Source organism: Pseudocercospora fijiensis, assembly GCF_000340215.1.
Source record: "Pseudocercospora fijiensis CIRAD86 unplaced genomic scaffold MYCFIscaffold_3, whole genome shotgun sequence".
Lineage (NCBI taxonomy): Eukaryota > Fungi > Ascomycota > Dothideomycetes > Mycosphaerellales > Mycosphaerellaceae > Pseudocercospora > Pseudocercospora fijiensis.
In genome coordinates, this window is record NW_006921534.1 from 1,949,858 (window position 1) to 1,964,113 (window position 14,256).

General features: G+C 53.1%; 6 protein-coding genes across 6 annotated transcripts; 5 read left to right on the top strand and 1 right to left on the bottom strand.

Annotated features, from left to right (window-relative positions):
- Positions 1-107: 107 nt before the first annotated feature.
- MYCFIDRAFT_214613 (uncharacterized protein) lies at positions 108-2,721 on the bottom strand. The gene has a single exon (XM_007926523.1). It carries the CDS (start codon positions 2,473-2,475, stop codon positions 352-354), a length of 2,124 nt encoding a protein of 707 aa, XP_007924714.1. The 5' UTR covers positions 2,476-2,721; the 3' UTR covers positions 108-351.
- A 1,714-nt stretch (positions 2,722-4,435) lies between these two features.
- Positions 4,436-5,109, top strand: MYCFIDRAFT_210784 (uncharacterized protein). The gene has a single exon (XM_007926524.1). The coding sequence runs from the start codon at positions 4,487-4,489 to the stop codon at positions 4,967-4,969; it is 483 nt and encodes a 160-aa protein (XP_007924715.1). The 5' UTR covers positions 4,436-4,486; the 3' UTR covers positions 4,970-5,109.
- Positions 5,110-6,232: 1,123 nt separating this feature from the next.
- On the top strand, positions 6,233-7,240 carry MYCFIDRAFT_195243 (uncharacterized protein; the record flags this gene model as incomplete). Its single annotated transcript, XM_007926525.1, has 1 exon — positions 6,233-7,240. One exon carries the CDS (start codon positions 6,233-6,235, stop codon positions 7,238-7,240), a length of 1,008 nt encoding a protein of 335 aa, XP_007924716.1.
- Positions 7,241-8,653: 1,413 nt separating this feature from the next.
- Positions 8,654-9,007, top strand: MYCFIDRAFT_113507 (uncharacterized protein; the record flags this gene model as incomplete). The annotated part of the gene is made up of 1 exon (XM_007926526.1): positions 8,654-9,007. A coding segment is annotated over one exon (354 nt), but the record flags the coding sequence as incomplete, so codon positions are not given.
- A 1,489-nt stretch (positions 9,008-10,496) lies between these two features.
- Positions 10,497-11,636, top strand: MYCFIDRAFT_195245 (uncharacterized protein; the record flags this gene model as incomplete). The annotated part of the gene is made up of 5 exons (XM_007926527.1): positions 10,497-10,549; positions 10,613-10,980; positions 11,051-11,271; positions 11,336-11,483; positions 11,632-11,636. The coding sequence occupies 5 exons, from the start codon at positions 10,497-10,499 to the stop codon at positions 11,634-11,636; spliced, it is 795 nt and encodes a 264-aa protein (XP_007924718.1).
- A 1,049-nt stretch (positions 11,637-12,685) lies between these two features.
- On the top strand, positions 12,686-13,570 carry MYCFIDRAFT_195246 (uncharacterized protein; the record flags this gene model as incomplete). The annotated part of the gene is made up of 1 exon (XM_007926528.1): positions 12,686-13,570. The coding sequence occupies one exon, from the start codon at positions 12,686-12,688 to the stop codon at positions 13,568-13,570; it is 885 nt and encodes a 294-aa protein (XP_007924719.1).
- Between the last annotated feature and the right edge of the window lie 686 nt (positions 13,571-14,256).

The window sequence follows — 14,256 nt, forward strand, 5'->3', positions numbered from 1 at the left end:
CAACCACAGTTTGCTTGTATGTATATGGCACATGACTATAATGGATCGACCTCATGCTGCATGCGATGACTGAGAACGGCTTGTACGTCTTGAAATCTGGAGGAGTTCGGGTCTGTAGTAAATGCCTTGCTCATAAGCGCTCAGCCTCGTGAGGTAATTCAGGAAGCGGTGCTGAACAGAATGGTCGGCATATCCGCGGCTTGGTGGAGTCACACGCCGCTTACTTCGGAGTGAGCGGCGTTTGCCTCCAATTCAGCTGCGGATAGAGATTTTTGCTCGAGCTGTTCCAATTCCAGTAGCAGTGCATCGCCCATTTCTTTAAGGGCATTAAATGCTCTCAAAACTACCCATTCAGCCCTCGCTACCCTCGAACTCAACCAGCGCAGTCCCAGCCTTGCACATATCTCCCGCTTTATGCACGATTTTACTAACCTTCCCATCCTGCGGACTTCGGATCACAGTCTCCATCTTCATACTCTCTATCACGACTAGGGCCTGGTTCTTCTTGACTTCTTGGCCAGCTTCGACTTCAACTCTGAGAACTTTGCACGGCATGGGTGCTACGACGGAATTCGCGAGACCCTTCTTGCCAAGGACAGATTTCAGGAATGACGGCTCGACGAGATGAAGACGATACTGTCGACCTTGCTGAAACAGAGTGAGCTGATTAGATTCTGGGTCGGAGATTAGAGTAGTTGAGAGGCGCGTGTGAGGGTAGAAGGATGTAAGGACTTTTGTGGTTGCGTCGTAGGACGATGTGGTGGAGTATGTTTCTCCCTCGACAGTAATGGCATAGGTTTGAGGCGCGACCTGCAAAACCTGGACTGGCACTGGTTCGTGGGCCTTTTGAGGATCGGTACTGCTCTGGACAAGGTGGAATTCGCGAGGTTGTAGAGCGTAGCCGAAGCCAATTGTTTGGAGTGGCTGGATCGGCGGACTGGAAATTTTGATTCGTTCGGCTTTATAGAGACCTATTGCTGCTTGGGCCCACACTTCGTTCGAGATTGGTGTTGGTGCAAATAGTTCGTCGTGATGTTTTGGGATGTATCCTGTCTCGACATTTCCGGCGATGAAGTCAGGACTTTCACAGCATTTCTTGACGAATTCGATGTTTGTGATTGGCCCTGCTACCTCGTATTGCTCGAGAGCAGCGACCATATTCTGTAAGCATGCTGTTCTGTCTGGTCCGGACACAATGAGCTTGGCGATCATGGGGTCATAGTGTGATGAAACCTCGTCACCCTGCACGAATCCAGCATCGATTCGTACATCCGCTGTCTCAGTCGGCGTTCGTAAGTGTAGGAGCTTGCCGGTGGAAGGAATGAAGTTCATGCTGGGATCCTCGGCGTATATTCGTGCTTCGATAGCATGACCACGACTCTTGATGCGCTCTTCCACCTCTGCTTGAGTAAGAGGTAGCTTGCCGCCTTCTGCAATAATGATCTGCCATCTGACAAGATCCTCGCCCGTCACCATTTCTGTCACAGGATGTTCGACCTGTAATCTCGTATTCATTTCCATGAAGAAGAATTGGCCGCTATCGTTATCGAAGATGAACTCCACTGTGCCTGCGCCTTCGTAACTAACTGCCAGAGCAGCCTGCCTAGCCTTCTCCCACAGGTCTTGGCGGATGGCCTCGTCAAGGTTCGGTGCCGGGCTTTCCTCCAAGATCTTCTGATGTCGTCGCTGTATACTACAGTCCCTCTCACCAAGTGCCACGCAGTTGCCGTGTTGATCAGCAAAGACCTGGACTTCGATATGTCGAGGTGTGGTGATGTACTTCTCGACTAGCATAATGTCATCACCAAAACTACTCCTGGCCTCGCTTTTAGCAGAATCAAGCTGCTGGTGGAACTCCCCGGGCTGCATCACGATACGCATGCCCTTGCCGCCGCCACCCTTCACAGCCTTAAGCAATACCGGATAGCCGATCTTCCCTGCCTCTTGCTCCAGATATTTCGGATCTTGATTTGAGCCATGGTAACCAGGGATACAGGGTACGCCGGCTTCAGTCATGATCTCCTTACTCCGCGACTTGTCACCCATGGCTTCTATTGCTTTCCAGGGCGGACCAATGAACTTGACGCCAGCGTCCGTACAGGCTTTCGCAAAAGCAGCATTCTCGGATAGGAAGCCATATCCAGGATGTATGGCGTGGCAGCCGTTTTGCTTCGCAACCTCGATGATCCGAGTGCCATTCAGGTACTGGTCGGTGGAGCCTAAATTGATGGCAAATGGAGATGATAGAGCATGCTGACTGAGGCGATCTGGATCTGTGTATAAGGTTGTCGTACGTATGCCATATTGCGAGGCTGTTCGTCCCACGCGCAGTGCAATCTCGCCTCGATTGGCAATAAGGATGGACTTCAGTGGCTGTTGTTGGACGTCTGTTGATTGCAGTCTTCTCCCTCGCTTCGCCCGGACAGCATTGGTTGTGGGTCGCAGGACGCGGGTCCTTGCCACGGTTGACTTCATGATTCCGAGAGGGCGAGCGCACTGAACGGAAATCTTCGATTCATGTTTCGCGTGACAATAATGTAACAAGAGTGTGAGGTGCTATTACTGAAGTCTAATAACAAACAAACGCTGGCAAAGCCGATGCTGGCCGCAACGCGGAGGAGGGAGAAGGTTTGGAAAAAGTGGACCGGGGACCCTCTTTCACGTGCGTGTCTCGCATTCCGCGATGCTGTATCGGAGCGTTATGCCAAGGTGGAATGCGGTATGGACGGCGAGGTGAAGATGGCTATTGATATTGATAATTGCAGGCTCGTACACGGTACAGTAGCAGATCGATATGCTGTGTACAGAGCGCGTGATGTCAGCCCACATGAGCCCCGCCGCACATGAACGGTTCGCCAAGACGCAGAGCAAAGCACGGGCGAGACGTTGTGAGGAGTTAAGTACATGCTACATACATCGACACGCCTGCAGTGCAGGCAATGCTACAGTATGTACATGTAATCTACGCACGCACTTCCGTCTCCTTGGCGTGTCCCCCGTTTCCAACTACGACCACTCGTTCAAGAGCAGAGCACAACGACAACGACTTGACCAGCGGAGTGCACAGAACTTCGCCGATCGATGAAACGCGTCAGAAGAGAGCCTCGTGCCCCGTGCCTACCACCACCACCACCACCACCACCACCACCAACAACGAACCACCAACACCTGGCACCCCTTCGCCTTACCTACGCTCGCATTTCCCGAATGCTTGATATCGCATGCACGTAGCCGTCGACCCCGGCGTCTTGAGGTGGCCGACGAAAGCGGAGTGGACGGCATCAGCATCGCCGGCTTTCTTTGTTCTCCTCCACACCTGATTCTGCACACGCGTATAACACCTGCAAAATGGCCGACGACTACGACTACGATGACGGCGCCTTCGTTGATATGGACGATGCGTGGCTGTATGTTGAAGATGAGTTCGACCTGGCGGTAAGTGGCAGCACACAGCAAACATTCGCACGGCTCTGTGCAGCTTCACAGGGCCATGCTGCCGGAGGCGCTCAATGAACCACGTACATGTCTTTGCGTTGGGTCGCAGAAAGGCTGACAGCTTGATCGCGTGCAGGACGAGCTTGCCGAAAATCAGGTCCCTAGTCCTGGTTACCCAGGCACGAATCATGAGATCGACATGGAAGGCTACGACTTCGACCTGTACGGATATCAAGAAGATCTAGAATATGGCGACGACTCTTACTGGGACTATGGCTCTTATGGCCAGAGTGATAAGCCAGGCGACAAGCGAAAACGAGCTCCGAGCAAAGCAGAAAGCACGCCAAGCAAGAGGAAAAATTCGAGCAAAGATGAGCTTATCCTCCGCGAATTCGAGCCTTTGCTCTTTCGCAGCAGAGACGAGCGTATCAAGCATTTCTTCCGCCACCCTCCCCTGCAGCGGAAACAGCCTCCGCTGTCTTTCCTTGGCGACTGGAGGAAGCGCTTCGCCGGAGCCGATGGCATAATCTCGCAGCAGAAAATGCCCGAAGCCATGAAAGCGGCGGCAGAATCGAAGTCAGAGGAGACACCAGAAAAGGCGGGCGGCTTCAACGTGGACAATCTCGAAGACAGGGAAGGGGATGAAGAATGGGAAGACGACGAAGACGACGAAAACGAAGAGGAGGGTGAGGGTGGCCTAGCCATTGACCCAGAAATGCTCAAGGCCATCCTACGAGAGAAACTTGGAGGCGCTGGACTGGAAGGCATGGATGAATCCGCATTCATGGAAGCTATCAATGAGATGCTCTCTGGCGCAGGCGATGCCGACGGCGCTGCTGGCGCGCTAGCGAATAGCCTGCTCGGAAAAGTGACATCAGACAAGGGAGACGATGCTTTGTCTGGCTGGCTGTCAGGACAAGGCGTGAATCTCAAACAAGATGACGATGCCTCAAGTGTTGCAACAAATGAACAAGAGGATGTAAGACATGCCGCGGCTTCCAAACAAAGGCCGGGACACTCGCCGCCTGACGAGTTACATAAGACTACCAAGATGCCACTTCATGAGTGCTCGCCTACGGCATCGACTAAGAAGCGGAAAATGGATGTGATAGCGGAAGATGCGCCACGCAAGAAGACCAAGAAGGTCACCTTCGACGTGCCACCATCGTCGTTTTCGCAGACCGAACAGAAAGATGCGGACTCGGACTATGCCGACATTCTCACCAGCGAAGATCCCTTGATGTCAGAGTCGACTATGAGCGAGGCTAGTAAGAAGAAGAATGCAGCCGCTGTGCAGGTCAACAGGACGAAGGTCACCGGCACAGCAGAGGCGCACGACGGACCAATTATCACCACATCTCAGCAGTCAGGACGGAAAAGAAAAGCGACGTCAGCAGAAGCTTTGGAGGAGAAGCCTGCAGAGAAGAAGACTAGGAATAGGGAGTTGCAAGACCTTGGACCTTTGCCCTCTACGCCATCACCGGGTGGACCGGCAAGACGCACCAGAAATGCAAAAGCTAAAGCTGGGAAGTAGTAGTGCTTCACCGCTGAGCAGGCAGCGCAGATACATAAGCATTATGATAGTGGGCAGGCCGATTGAAAGCGTTTCGTAGGCTAGCTTATGCACGCTCGCATGACTGGATAATCATGAATTGCAACTCAAAGGTCTGCACCATTCCTCCAAACCTCTACCGAAGTGGTCCGACACACTATGATCCCATTGAACCCTCGCCCAGCTGCGACAGATTACCGTATTTCGAGCTCGAAGGAGAACTGGCGCTTTAATATTCGTTGAGGCAAACGAGCCTTCAAACCCAACCCCGGCTCAGGGAGTACTACACCCGTCCATGGCAGTCAGCTACGAGCTGCTCCGCTGTTTATTTCGATTCGGTTCAGCGAGTACTTTACCTTTTCATATCAGTCCGCTATGAGATGCTCCAAAGCAAAGTAGAATCGAAAGATGCATGGCGAGGTTTGCTTCTGAACACGTATTTCTTTCACTCTGCAGCGCTAACAGCCACTCTAGGAAAGATGAGATACAATGGTTGTTGTTCTCTTGCTGCTCGTGAGCATCGAGCAAAGCGCCAAGACGTGGCGGTTTACTTATGTGGTCAGAACAATCGAGCTGCTGTTCCTGTTGATTGTCCTAGACTCTTCCCGCACCTTCTGCAACGTGAAAGACATTGCAAACATAGAGGAGATACTGATAGTAGCTCCTATTCAGCATTAGATGGATCATCCAATTCATCAGAGTTCTTTCAACAGTTCTACACCATCCAGAACTTCCGATGAATAGTTTCTCTACTACATCGATAACGTAAAGCTGGAATTGCAATACACCAGCAGATGGACAATAGGAAACACGCCCTGACACACGGCATTGCTTCAATGCCGTTGTGTTCCGCCGCTCACGTCCCGGATCGAACAATTCACTGCGCAAAGAATGACGGTGAATCATGCACATGCCATGCCTACCTTTCATTATGAGTGAATCAGTGTAGATCATGTGCTTGATACATGAATGACATGTGCCAGACGCAGGGCTTCAGTCTCGTGACACTTCTGTTAGGTGAAGTACGTATAACTTCTTCCACCGCACTCATTCAACATACCATTCCACAGACCGCGTTTCATCGCCACTATTTGCGCATCATCGTTCGAACAAAACTCGAAGAGCTACCCCAATTTCTACCACAGCATTCAGGCATCTTCAAGCTCTTATATCATATCAAGAGCGAGGACGATATCATCTCATTCTTCCTGGACGTTTCGAGTCTCCGCCGGCGACGAGTCAATAATGCATCTAGAGCCGAACATAATGGATGCGTTCCATAACGAATTTCCTCAAACGCCGGATGAGTACTACGCCGCTCAGCTGGAAACAGATCAGATTGACCACTTTGAGGGCCTTCTTGCCGATGAACAACGTCCGCGTTACGTTCCTCCTCAAGAGACAGAAAATGGTCTGTTGTATGCTCAGCAGCTAGCAGAGCAGGATCGAGCATTGCAGTTGTCGTCTGATCTGGACCCGTTCATCGATGAGTACGAACGGACAGCGCGCGGTGAGGAAGCCTTCGACGACCAGAACGACTCGAATTACCAACGAGCACAACAGGCTGCTTCTCCTGCTTTTATTCCGGCACTATTAGCTCCTTTGTCTACTCCACCAGCTCCAGCCGCTCAGCTGAACCAGAACTACCTGTATTACCCGCGAATACCAAATCAGGCTGCTCATCCTGCTCATCCTGCTCCTTTTCCGACACCGCACGCACCGATAGGTCAACCCTTCAGGATGGAAGCGCAGGAAGGTGAAATTTTCAGGCAAGTGATGATTCGACGAGATGAATGGCGGCAGCAGCAGCGGATCGACTATAGAGCTCCTCTGTCTGCACCGCCCGCTCCAGTCGCTCAACCATCTCTAGTCGTTCAACCATCTCAAGCCAGCGCTACTCCAGCAAACCGACCATGGCTCAAGTACCCTGACGACGAGATGTCAATTGAACTGCGCAAATCCATCTCGAAAAACAGATTCGGTCCTCTCAAGCGAAGCCAAGGGGCCACGTCTTTCAGAGACCAGACCTCAGCCGGCATTCCCACAGGCACCGCCCGATCAATGGACTTGGACACTCTCGGTAACAACCTGAGGACGAACCGGTACAACTCTCTCCGTGACCTCATGAGAGACTTTTACCGCATTGTTGAGGACTGCGAATCCGCGTTTCCAGAGGGACATCGCATGAGAGAGGATGCCCGTAGCATGGAGCACTATTGGTGGTGGGCGACGACGGATTTGAGATTGCCTTGATTGTTACCTTGTATGTCTTTCTGCCTTCTGAGGGTCTGATCACGCCGTTATTCTTCCGGACCCGGCCTTCGATTGTGACATCGATTGAAGAAATGCGATGCTGTAAATTCTCGCTCATCTCCCAAACGCTTTGGCCTGCGGTTCATCACTTCATATTCAGACTTCATGGGGACATGTCGCAGTGAGGTATTGCCAATGGCAAACGCACGTTCACATGCCTTGTATGATGATTGTGAAGGTGAAGGTGAGTGAATTGTTGCGACCCCTGATGTCGGCTTCTGCCGGCCTAGGAACAGGGATTGAATGGCGCACAGACCCACGGTGGCATCGTACTGTATCCCTCCTCCTTCGCCACCACAAGTCCCTTTCAGGCTTTCACAGCGCTCGCGGCTGTAGCATCATGGTCAGGTCCAGGTCCAGGTCAATCGGTGCCACTCTGTTCCAAGTTCCGGACAACGACGCTGGCGTCAGATTTGGCGATCTTGCATGACGGCCGAGCTTCCTGCTCGCACGCGTCCTGACTCTTGTACCAGCGATGAACAACCGACACAAACTCTGTCTTGCCGACTCCATCTAGAACCAGCCCTGGTCGACCTTGTTTCCAAGTTTTGGAGCAGCTTGACCAGAGTGACAATACGACATGACGAGGCCAGGATCACTTGTACCCGCGTGGCTGAATACGAGAGGTCTCGAGCTGACAGACACGCCGAACAGCTGCCACGCCGTGACGACATGCAGGCCAATAGCTTCCCAATCCACTCCAATGCGCCCTGGATCGCGATGGCTGTCAATGGAGTCTAATAGCTCGCGAGCCACTCCGGCTCAGGAGGGTAGGAAGCCGGTATATAGCTCTGTTCCTCTTCTTTTTCCCAAACTTTTGGCTCTCTGTTCCTTAGTCCTCCTCAGAAAAATTACCTACCTCCAAAAGTAAACAAATCAACATCATGTCTTACAACGACAACAACGATAGCTACGGCAGCAGTGGCCAGTGTCCTGCAGATACACCTCATCGTACCTTATCTAACATGCTTGCAGGTCGCCAAGACCACTCTTACAGTGGTGGAAGCAGAACCGGTGGTGGCTACGGAGTACGTACTTAACCGATCAAAGCATCTCATTGGCTGTGTATAAACATCCTAATCAGATACTCAGGATGACAGGCGAGGCGGAGACAGCTACGGCTCTAAAAATGATAATGACAACTCCTTCGGAAGCGGAAACAACGACTCGTATGGCAGTGGTGGCCGTTCGGGCAATGATTCTTACGGATCAGGCAATGATTCCTACGGCAGCTCGGGACGCACTGGAGGAGACGATTCCTATGGATCCAGTGGCAGGACTGGAGGTGATGACTCTTATGGCTCAAGCGGCCGTACTGGAGGTCTAGGTGGAGGCGACTCGTCCGGCAGCCGTGGACGTACTGGAGATAGTGATTCCTATGGATCGTCTGGACGTACTGGAGACAGCGATTCCTATGGATCGTCTGGCCGTACTGGAGCCAGCGATTCCTATGGATCGTCTGGTCGTACTGGAGACAGCGATTCCTATGGATCGTCTGGCCGTACTGGAGACAGCGATTCCTATGGATCGTCTGGCCGTACTGGTGGCAACGACTCGTATGGATCGTCTGGCCGTACTGGTGGCAACGACTCGTATGGATCGTCTGGCCGTACTAGTGGCAACGACTCGTATGGCAGCTCTGGACGCACGGGAGGATCCGACAACTACGGCAGCAGCACTGGCGGCGGCCTTGGCGGGTCTAATAGCTATGGATCGTCACGACGTGACGATGACAGCTCTGGCTCAGGTGTAAGTGCCCCTCATGTCATTGCTCTCAAAGAAGACTCGATCTTTCTTGGACCATTCTGATTGCTTTACAGAAGTCAACCCAACATGAGTGACCTCTCAGGCACGCACAGTGGCCCTGGCTACGGCAATAAATCCTCTGATGGCTTTGGTGATGAAGCTGGTGACTTGCCCCGCCTTGGGTCTGCCAGCGACACATTTAGCTACAGCGGAGGCACGGCTTTTGGCTCTGGTGCAACTGCTGGAGCAGGTAGCATCAATCATGAGCGAAGGGATTAAAGGAGAGGTGCAAGTTGCTGATGTTCTGCTAGGCTACGGCAACAAGACTTCCGGAAGTGACAGGTAGGTGATGCATAGCCCTCGCTGGTGTCGAAACATGACTGACATTGCACAGCTACGGCGACTCCTCCGACACACGCTTCGGCTCTGGTGGCAACACCGACAGCTACTCGGGTGGCAACACCGACAGCTACTCGGGTGGCACTGATTACGGCTCAGGCACTACCGGCGGTGCAGGCTACGGCAACAAGACTGGCTCGTCTGGCGGCGGCCTGACCGACAAGATCAAGGACAAGTTTTCGGGAGGTAATAAGGACAGAGATGATGACAACTACGGAGACGACAGCGGACGAAGCGGTGGAGGTCTGATGGACAAGATCAAGGACAAACTGCCAGGTGGTAACAAGGATAAGGGCAGCTATGGTGACGACAGTTATGGAAGCAGCAACCGCCGCGACGATAACTATTAGATCATGTCGCCAGGGTAGCAGACGTGGATCATGACTTGACGGCCGATAGTTGACCATATTGCTATATCAAACGGCAAGCCGAACAGCGACACATGGATTTCACACAGTATCATTGTCTGTGCTAGTGCGAACAGGTGCCGCCTTCTGTCTCTCGATCTCAACATCGCTACAGACTACTGATAATACCGACTTGGATGGACTTCGAACCCATTGCATGCTTTCATCGTGCAGCCCTCTAGTAATAGCATCACCATGTGGCGAGCTTGCACAGCACAGCACATCGCTTGCGCGCCCAGCGGAAGTTGGTCCGTGCACCCAACGGCTCTGCATGTGAGCTGCGCGAAAGACTTCAAGCATCTCTCTTCATATCTAACGCGACGGATACGTGCAATGACGCAGAAAAGGCCTTTGCTATTCTAACAGAAGCATCTTAAATTCGCCCTATCAACCCTCTTCGACGAACAACTCTACACCACGGCGGAGCATTAGGCAGCATCATTCACTCAATTCGAACCGAAAAGATCCCTGTCATTTCCAGGTCACGCGCATCAATATGCATGCAAGGCTCAACGGCCGGACTGAGAAGTTCACCTCGCACATCCTTCATCTTTCGACTCGCCGCAACGCTCGCTTCTTCCTTTCTTGACCACCGACACCAACCACCAGCGCTGTCCGCCAACTCCAAAGCGCGACCGCCCACCATGGCGGCCTTCTCAAAGCCAGTAGCATCAACACCAATGAGCGAGCACGAGTGGTAACCACCCTCACCATCACTTTCACTTTCACTATCGCCTCAACTAACCACCACCCCTCGCAGGGACCCCTATGGCCCAGCCGTCTTCATCCACATCGGCCAACCCTCGTTCGTCGTCAGCTGGAAAATCAACGTCTCCATGCTCTGCTTCTACAGCGAATGGTTCCGCCGCATGTGCGGTCCAAACTCCGTCTACTTCCCTGTCGACCCCAACGAACCCTTCGAAATCCGCCTCCCAGGCGACGATCCCGCAACTTTCAGCATGGTCCTATACTACCTCCAAAACCGCCGTTTCTTCGATTGGAACGTCGAGCCAGGCGCCGTGCTTACTTTCGACAAAATTATCGATCTGTTCTCGTTTGGTGAGGAGAAGGGCATGCCGATTATCATGAATGCGGCTGTGGATTTGTTTGTGAGGCGTATTAAGTATTGTGAGTTTGTCTTTTTTTTCGGTTTGTCATGCGCGAAATCTGGAGAAGTGGCTTACTGAGCTTATGACAGGCACCGTACTCCCAGATGGTTGGGCTTCAGAGTACTTGTGGAAGAAGACTCAGCCAGGTTCCAAGCTTCGCAAGTGTTTCGTCGAACTTACTCGCGCCATCGCCATCCCGTACCGTCACAAGTCGCAAATCTGGGGCACGCTTGTTCATGGCTTGTCAGAAGACCCGGATCGTTTGGTCTATGCTATTCGGGAGATGATGGAAGATGGGCAGGTCATTCGGGTAAGGAATTCGAGCTGCTTCCAATACTAATGTCCAAAGGTTCTTGCTAAAACTGTTCCTCCAGGTCAGTGCCATGATGACCCGTCGTTGGCAGGCATGCGAGTGGCATACTCATGAGCAGGGAGTTATCTGCGAGGGAGCTGAGGAAGCTACGCTCGATCGTGGTCGTGGAGAGGATGATGCCGGCATCGGTCTTGAGCGCGGCGGTCGTGGTAAGACGCCATCGCCATCGCCCTCGCTCTCCTTTTGCTCCTTCCTGCTAATCTGTGTAACCATCGCAGGAGCCCACAGAGGTATCCAATCCGCCTTGGACAGTCCTTCGGCATATTTCGGTTAACTGACACTGGCAATCTGGCACAGGCTGAGTGTATCTCGCTCAAATAAGTCCAGGAATTGCATAACAGCTGTCAGAGGTACGTATTTTCCTTTGTTTCTATCCCCCGGCTCGGAGGAGTAGCTGCGGCGACAGCTGGGCTGGAGAGAGCGATTGGGACAGCAGGACGAGAGGACTGCTTGGACAGTCAGAGGGTCAGACTGGGACAGAGATCAGGCACGAACAGGAGAGCTTCACAATGGTTGATAATGACAAATGACAAATGACAAATGACGAATGGATTATTGGTATTGGTGAAGTCATCTTGCGCTTCTCGTTTCTCACGCTTGCCACACTGCTCGAGGGTGGCCACGAAGATTGCGGTATGATTACGCCTCCAGGTGGCATCCTCTGCCGCTTACTCCTTCGCGATGTATCAACGTGAACGCGGACCACAGCCACTACTCGATTGCATGGTTTGTGGTGCGGCGCCTTCGTTTCGACGCTGTTTTCACGCCGTTTGTTGGTGTTAATGTTGTGTGAAGCGATGAAACTCTCGGCATTATCCTGCCCTGCCACCTGTTCTTCGGAAAAACACGACACGATGGAGATGGCGGTGCGTGTTAGTGCACGTGGTTGCACAAGGCTCGCGGCGATGGTTGAGCAAAAGAGATGGGTTGCGGTTACGAGCGCGTCGTCGCCGCCGTTCGGTGCAAAGGCTGGAGCAGTCGCGAATCCACGTTGATGTGTTGTTCGTCGCAGTCTCGCAGAGTAGAGTAGCGCCTGAAAGAAAACGCCCGTCGCCCGGGCCGTGCGCGCTTGATGGGGAATAGCACCCTGGCTCTGTGTCGGGATATAATAATGACCGTCTCGCCGCTCGCCGCGCGCGCTCTGGCAGCTCTGCCCACCGCCCACCCCACTCTGTCCCACCACTTTCGCGGTTGCTGCTTGCAAACGCAAACATTCACCAACAATCCACTAGCCCACTAGCTCCCCAGCCCACCAGCAATTTAGCCGCGCACAAGCGCCCCGGGGCTCGGGCCGCTGTGGAGTGTGAATCCATTATTGCGCTTGTGCAGTGCGTGTGCTTGGACGACAATAATGGACTCGACCTATCGTCCGACCAGTCCAGCACTGGGCAACCTGCCTGAATCACCAGATCTGAGTGGCTTGCGACCCCAGAGCCCCGATCTGTCCGCTGCACAACTGTCCCCGCCAGCCTACACCAACTTCGCCCAACACCAATTCAACCAGAGCCAACACACTGCCTATTCCGCACCCGCACCCGCACCCGCACCCGCACCCGCACCACACTACGCATACCAGCCCACGTCGGTACCACAACCACAGCTCCCCTCCGGCTATTCGCAGCCCGACTCCCCATACCAACAAAATTTCTACCAGCCGCAACCCATCCCGAACATGGCGCCGCGACGCGTCAAGAACGAGAGCGATGATGACGATTTCATGCCAGACGCACCCGCCACGACGAGAAGAACGCGAGGCATCAAGCAGGAAATGCCAACAAACGGACTGCCATCGTTCGGGCCCGCGCCTATGATCAAGAGTGAAGAGAACATCGACCCGACTTTGGGCTGCACACTCAAGACCTCCTTCCCCGTAGCGCGCATAAAACGCATTATGCAGGCAGATGAGGATATCGGCAAAGTAGCTCAAGTCACACCAACAGTCGTTAGTCGCGCGCTGGAGCTGTTCATGATCAAGCTCATCTCAGCAGCGGCGCACCAAGCACGTGGACCTGGAGATGCAGCCGGCTCCTCCAAGGCACCGAGACGCGTCTTGGCCCAGCATCTGAAGAAGGCAGTTCTCGCGGATAAGAAGCTGGACTTCTTGGAGGATCATGTTTCAAAGGTGCCTGACGCTCCTTCCAAGTCATCGAAGAAGGATACCGGTAGCGATTCGGAGGATGTGAAGCCGGTCAAGAAGAAGGGAAAGAAGCGGAAGGAGTCTGGTGATGACATTTAGGAAGAGTTTCCAGCTTCCACAGAGCGGCTGCACCCCTCCACAGCAAGTCATCAAGTAACGAAGGCCAAGTTGCAAACCTTCGATGAATTCAGCATCGAAGCTACGCACATGACGAAATCCTCCATTCAGAGGGCTCGCATGGGCATTAGTGACTGGATGCCCGATGGGCGGCTATCTCATGCCGCTTCTACTGCGAAGGCCAATGCAATCCACTTCATTCGAAATGCTGCAGCCTTTGATGACACTTTATCGGTACCCATAACGAAGCACCCCAGTCATGGAAGAGGCCTCGTTCGATTATTGAGAAGCTGATGGAACGTGGATTTCTCTCACATTACCGAGCGATGACACAGGAGCGCGAAAAGACTCTCCCGAGCCTGAGCATCGCCCCCTTGGAAGTGCAGAATCTTCATCGCCGCACTTGGCTGGACATGAAGACTGAAGCAGTGCATTCCACTCCAATATCTATTACGCGAGAGGTGCGGATGATGCGCCTAGCTGGTATACGCCCGTGCTTTGCACGAGTCTTCGACAGTAGTGCCTCTGATCATCATATCCATATCGCCGGGCGTTCATTCATAGCATGATCTACGCTTCACGCATTCCGAGAGGCGGTGCGACTATGACAGCTTGAAAGAGGAATTTCTTCGACATGGGAGTAGCCTATTATAGGCATGCTTACGCCC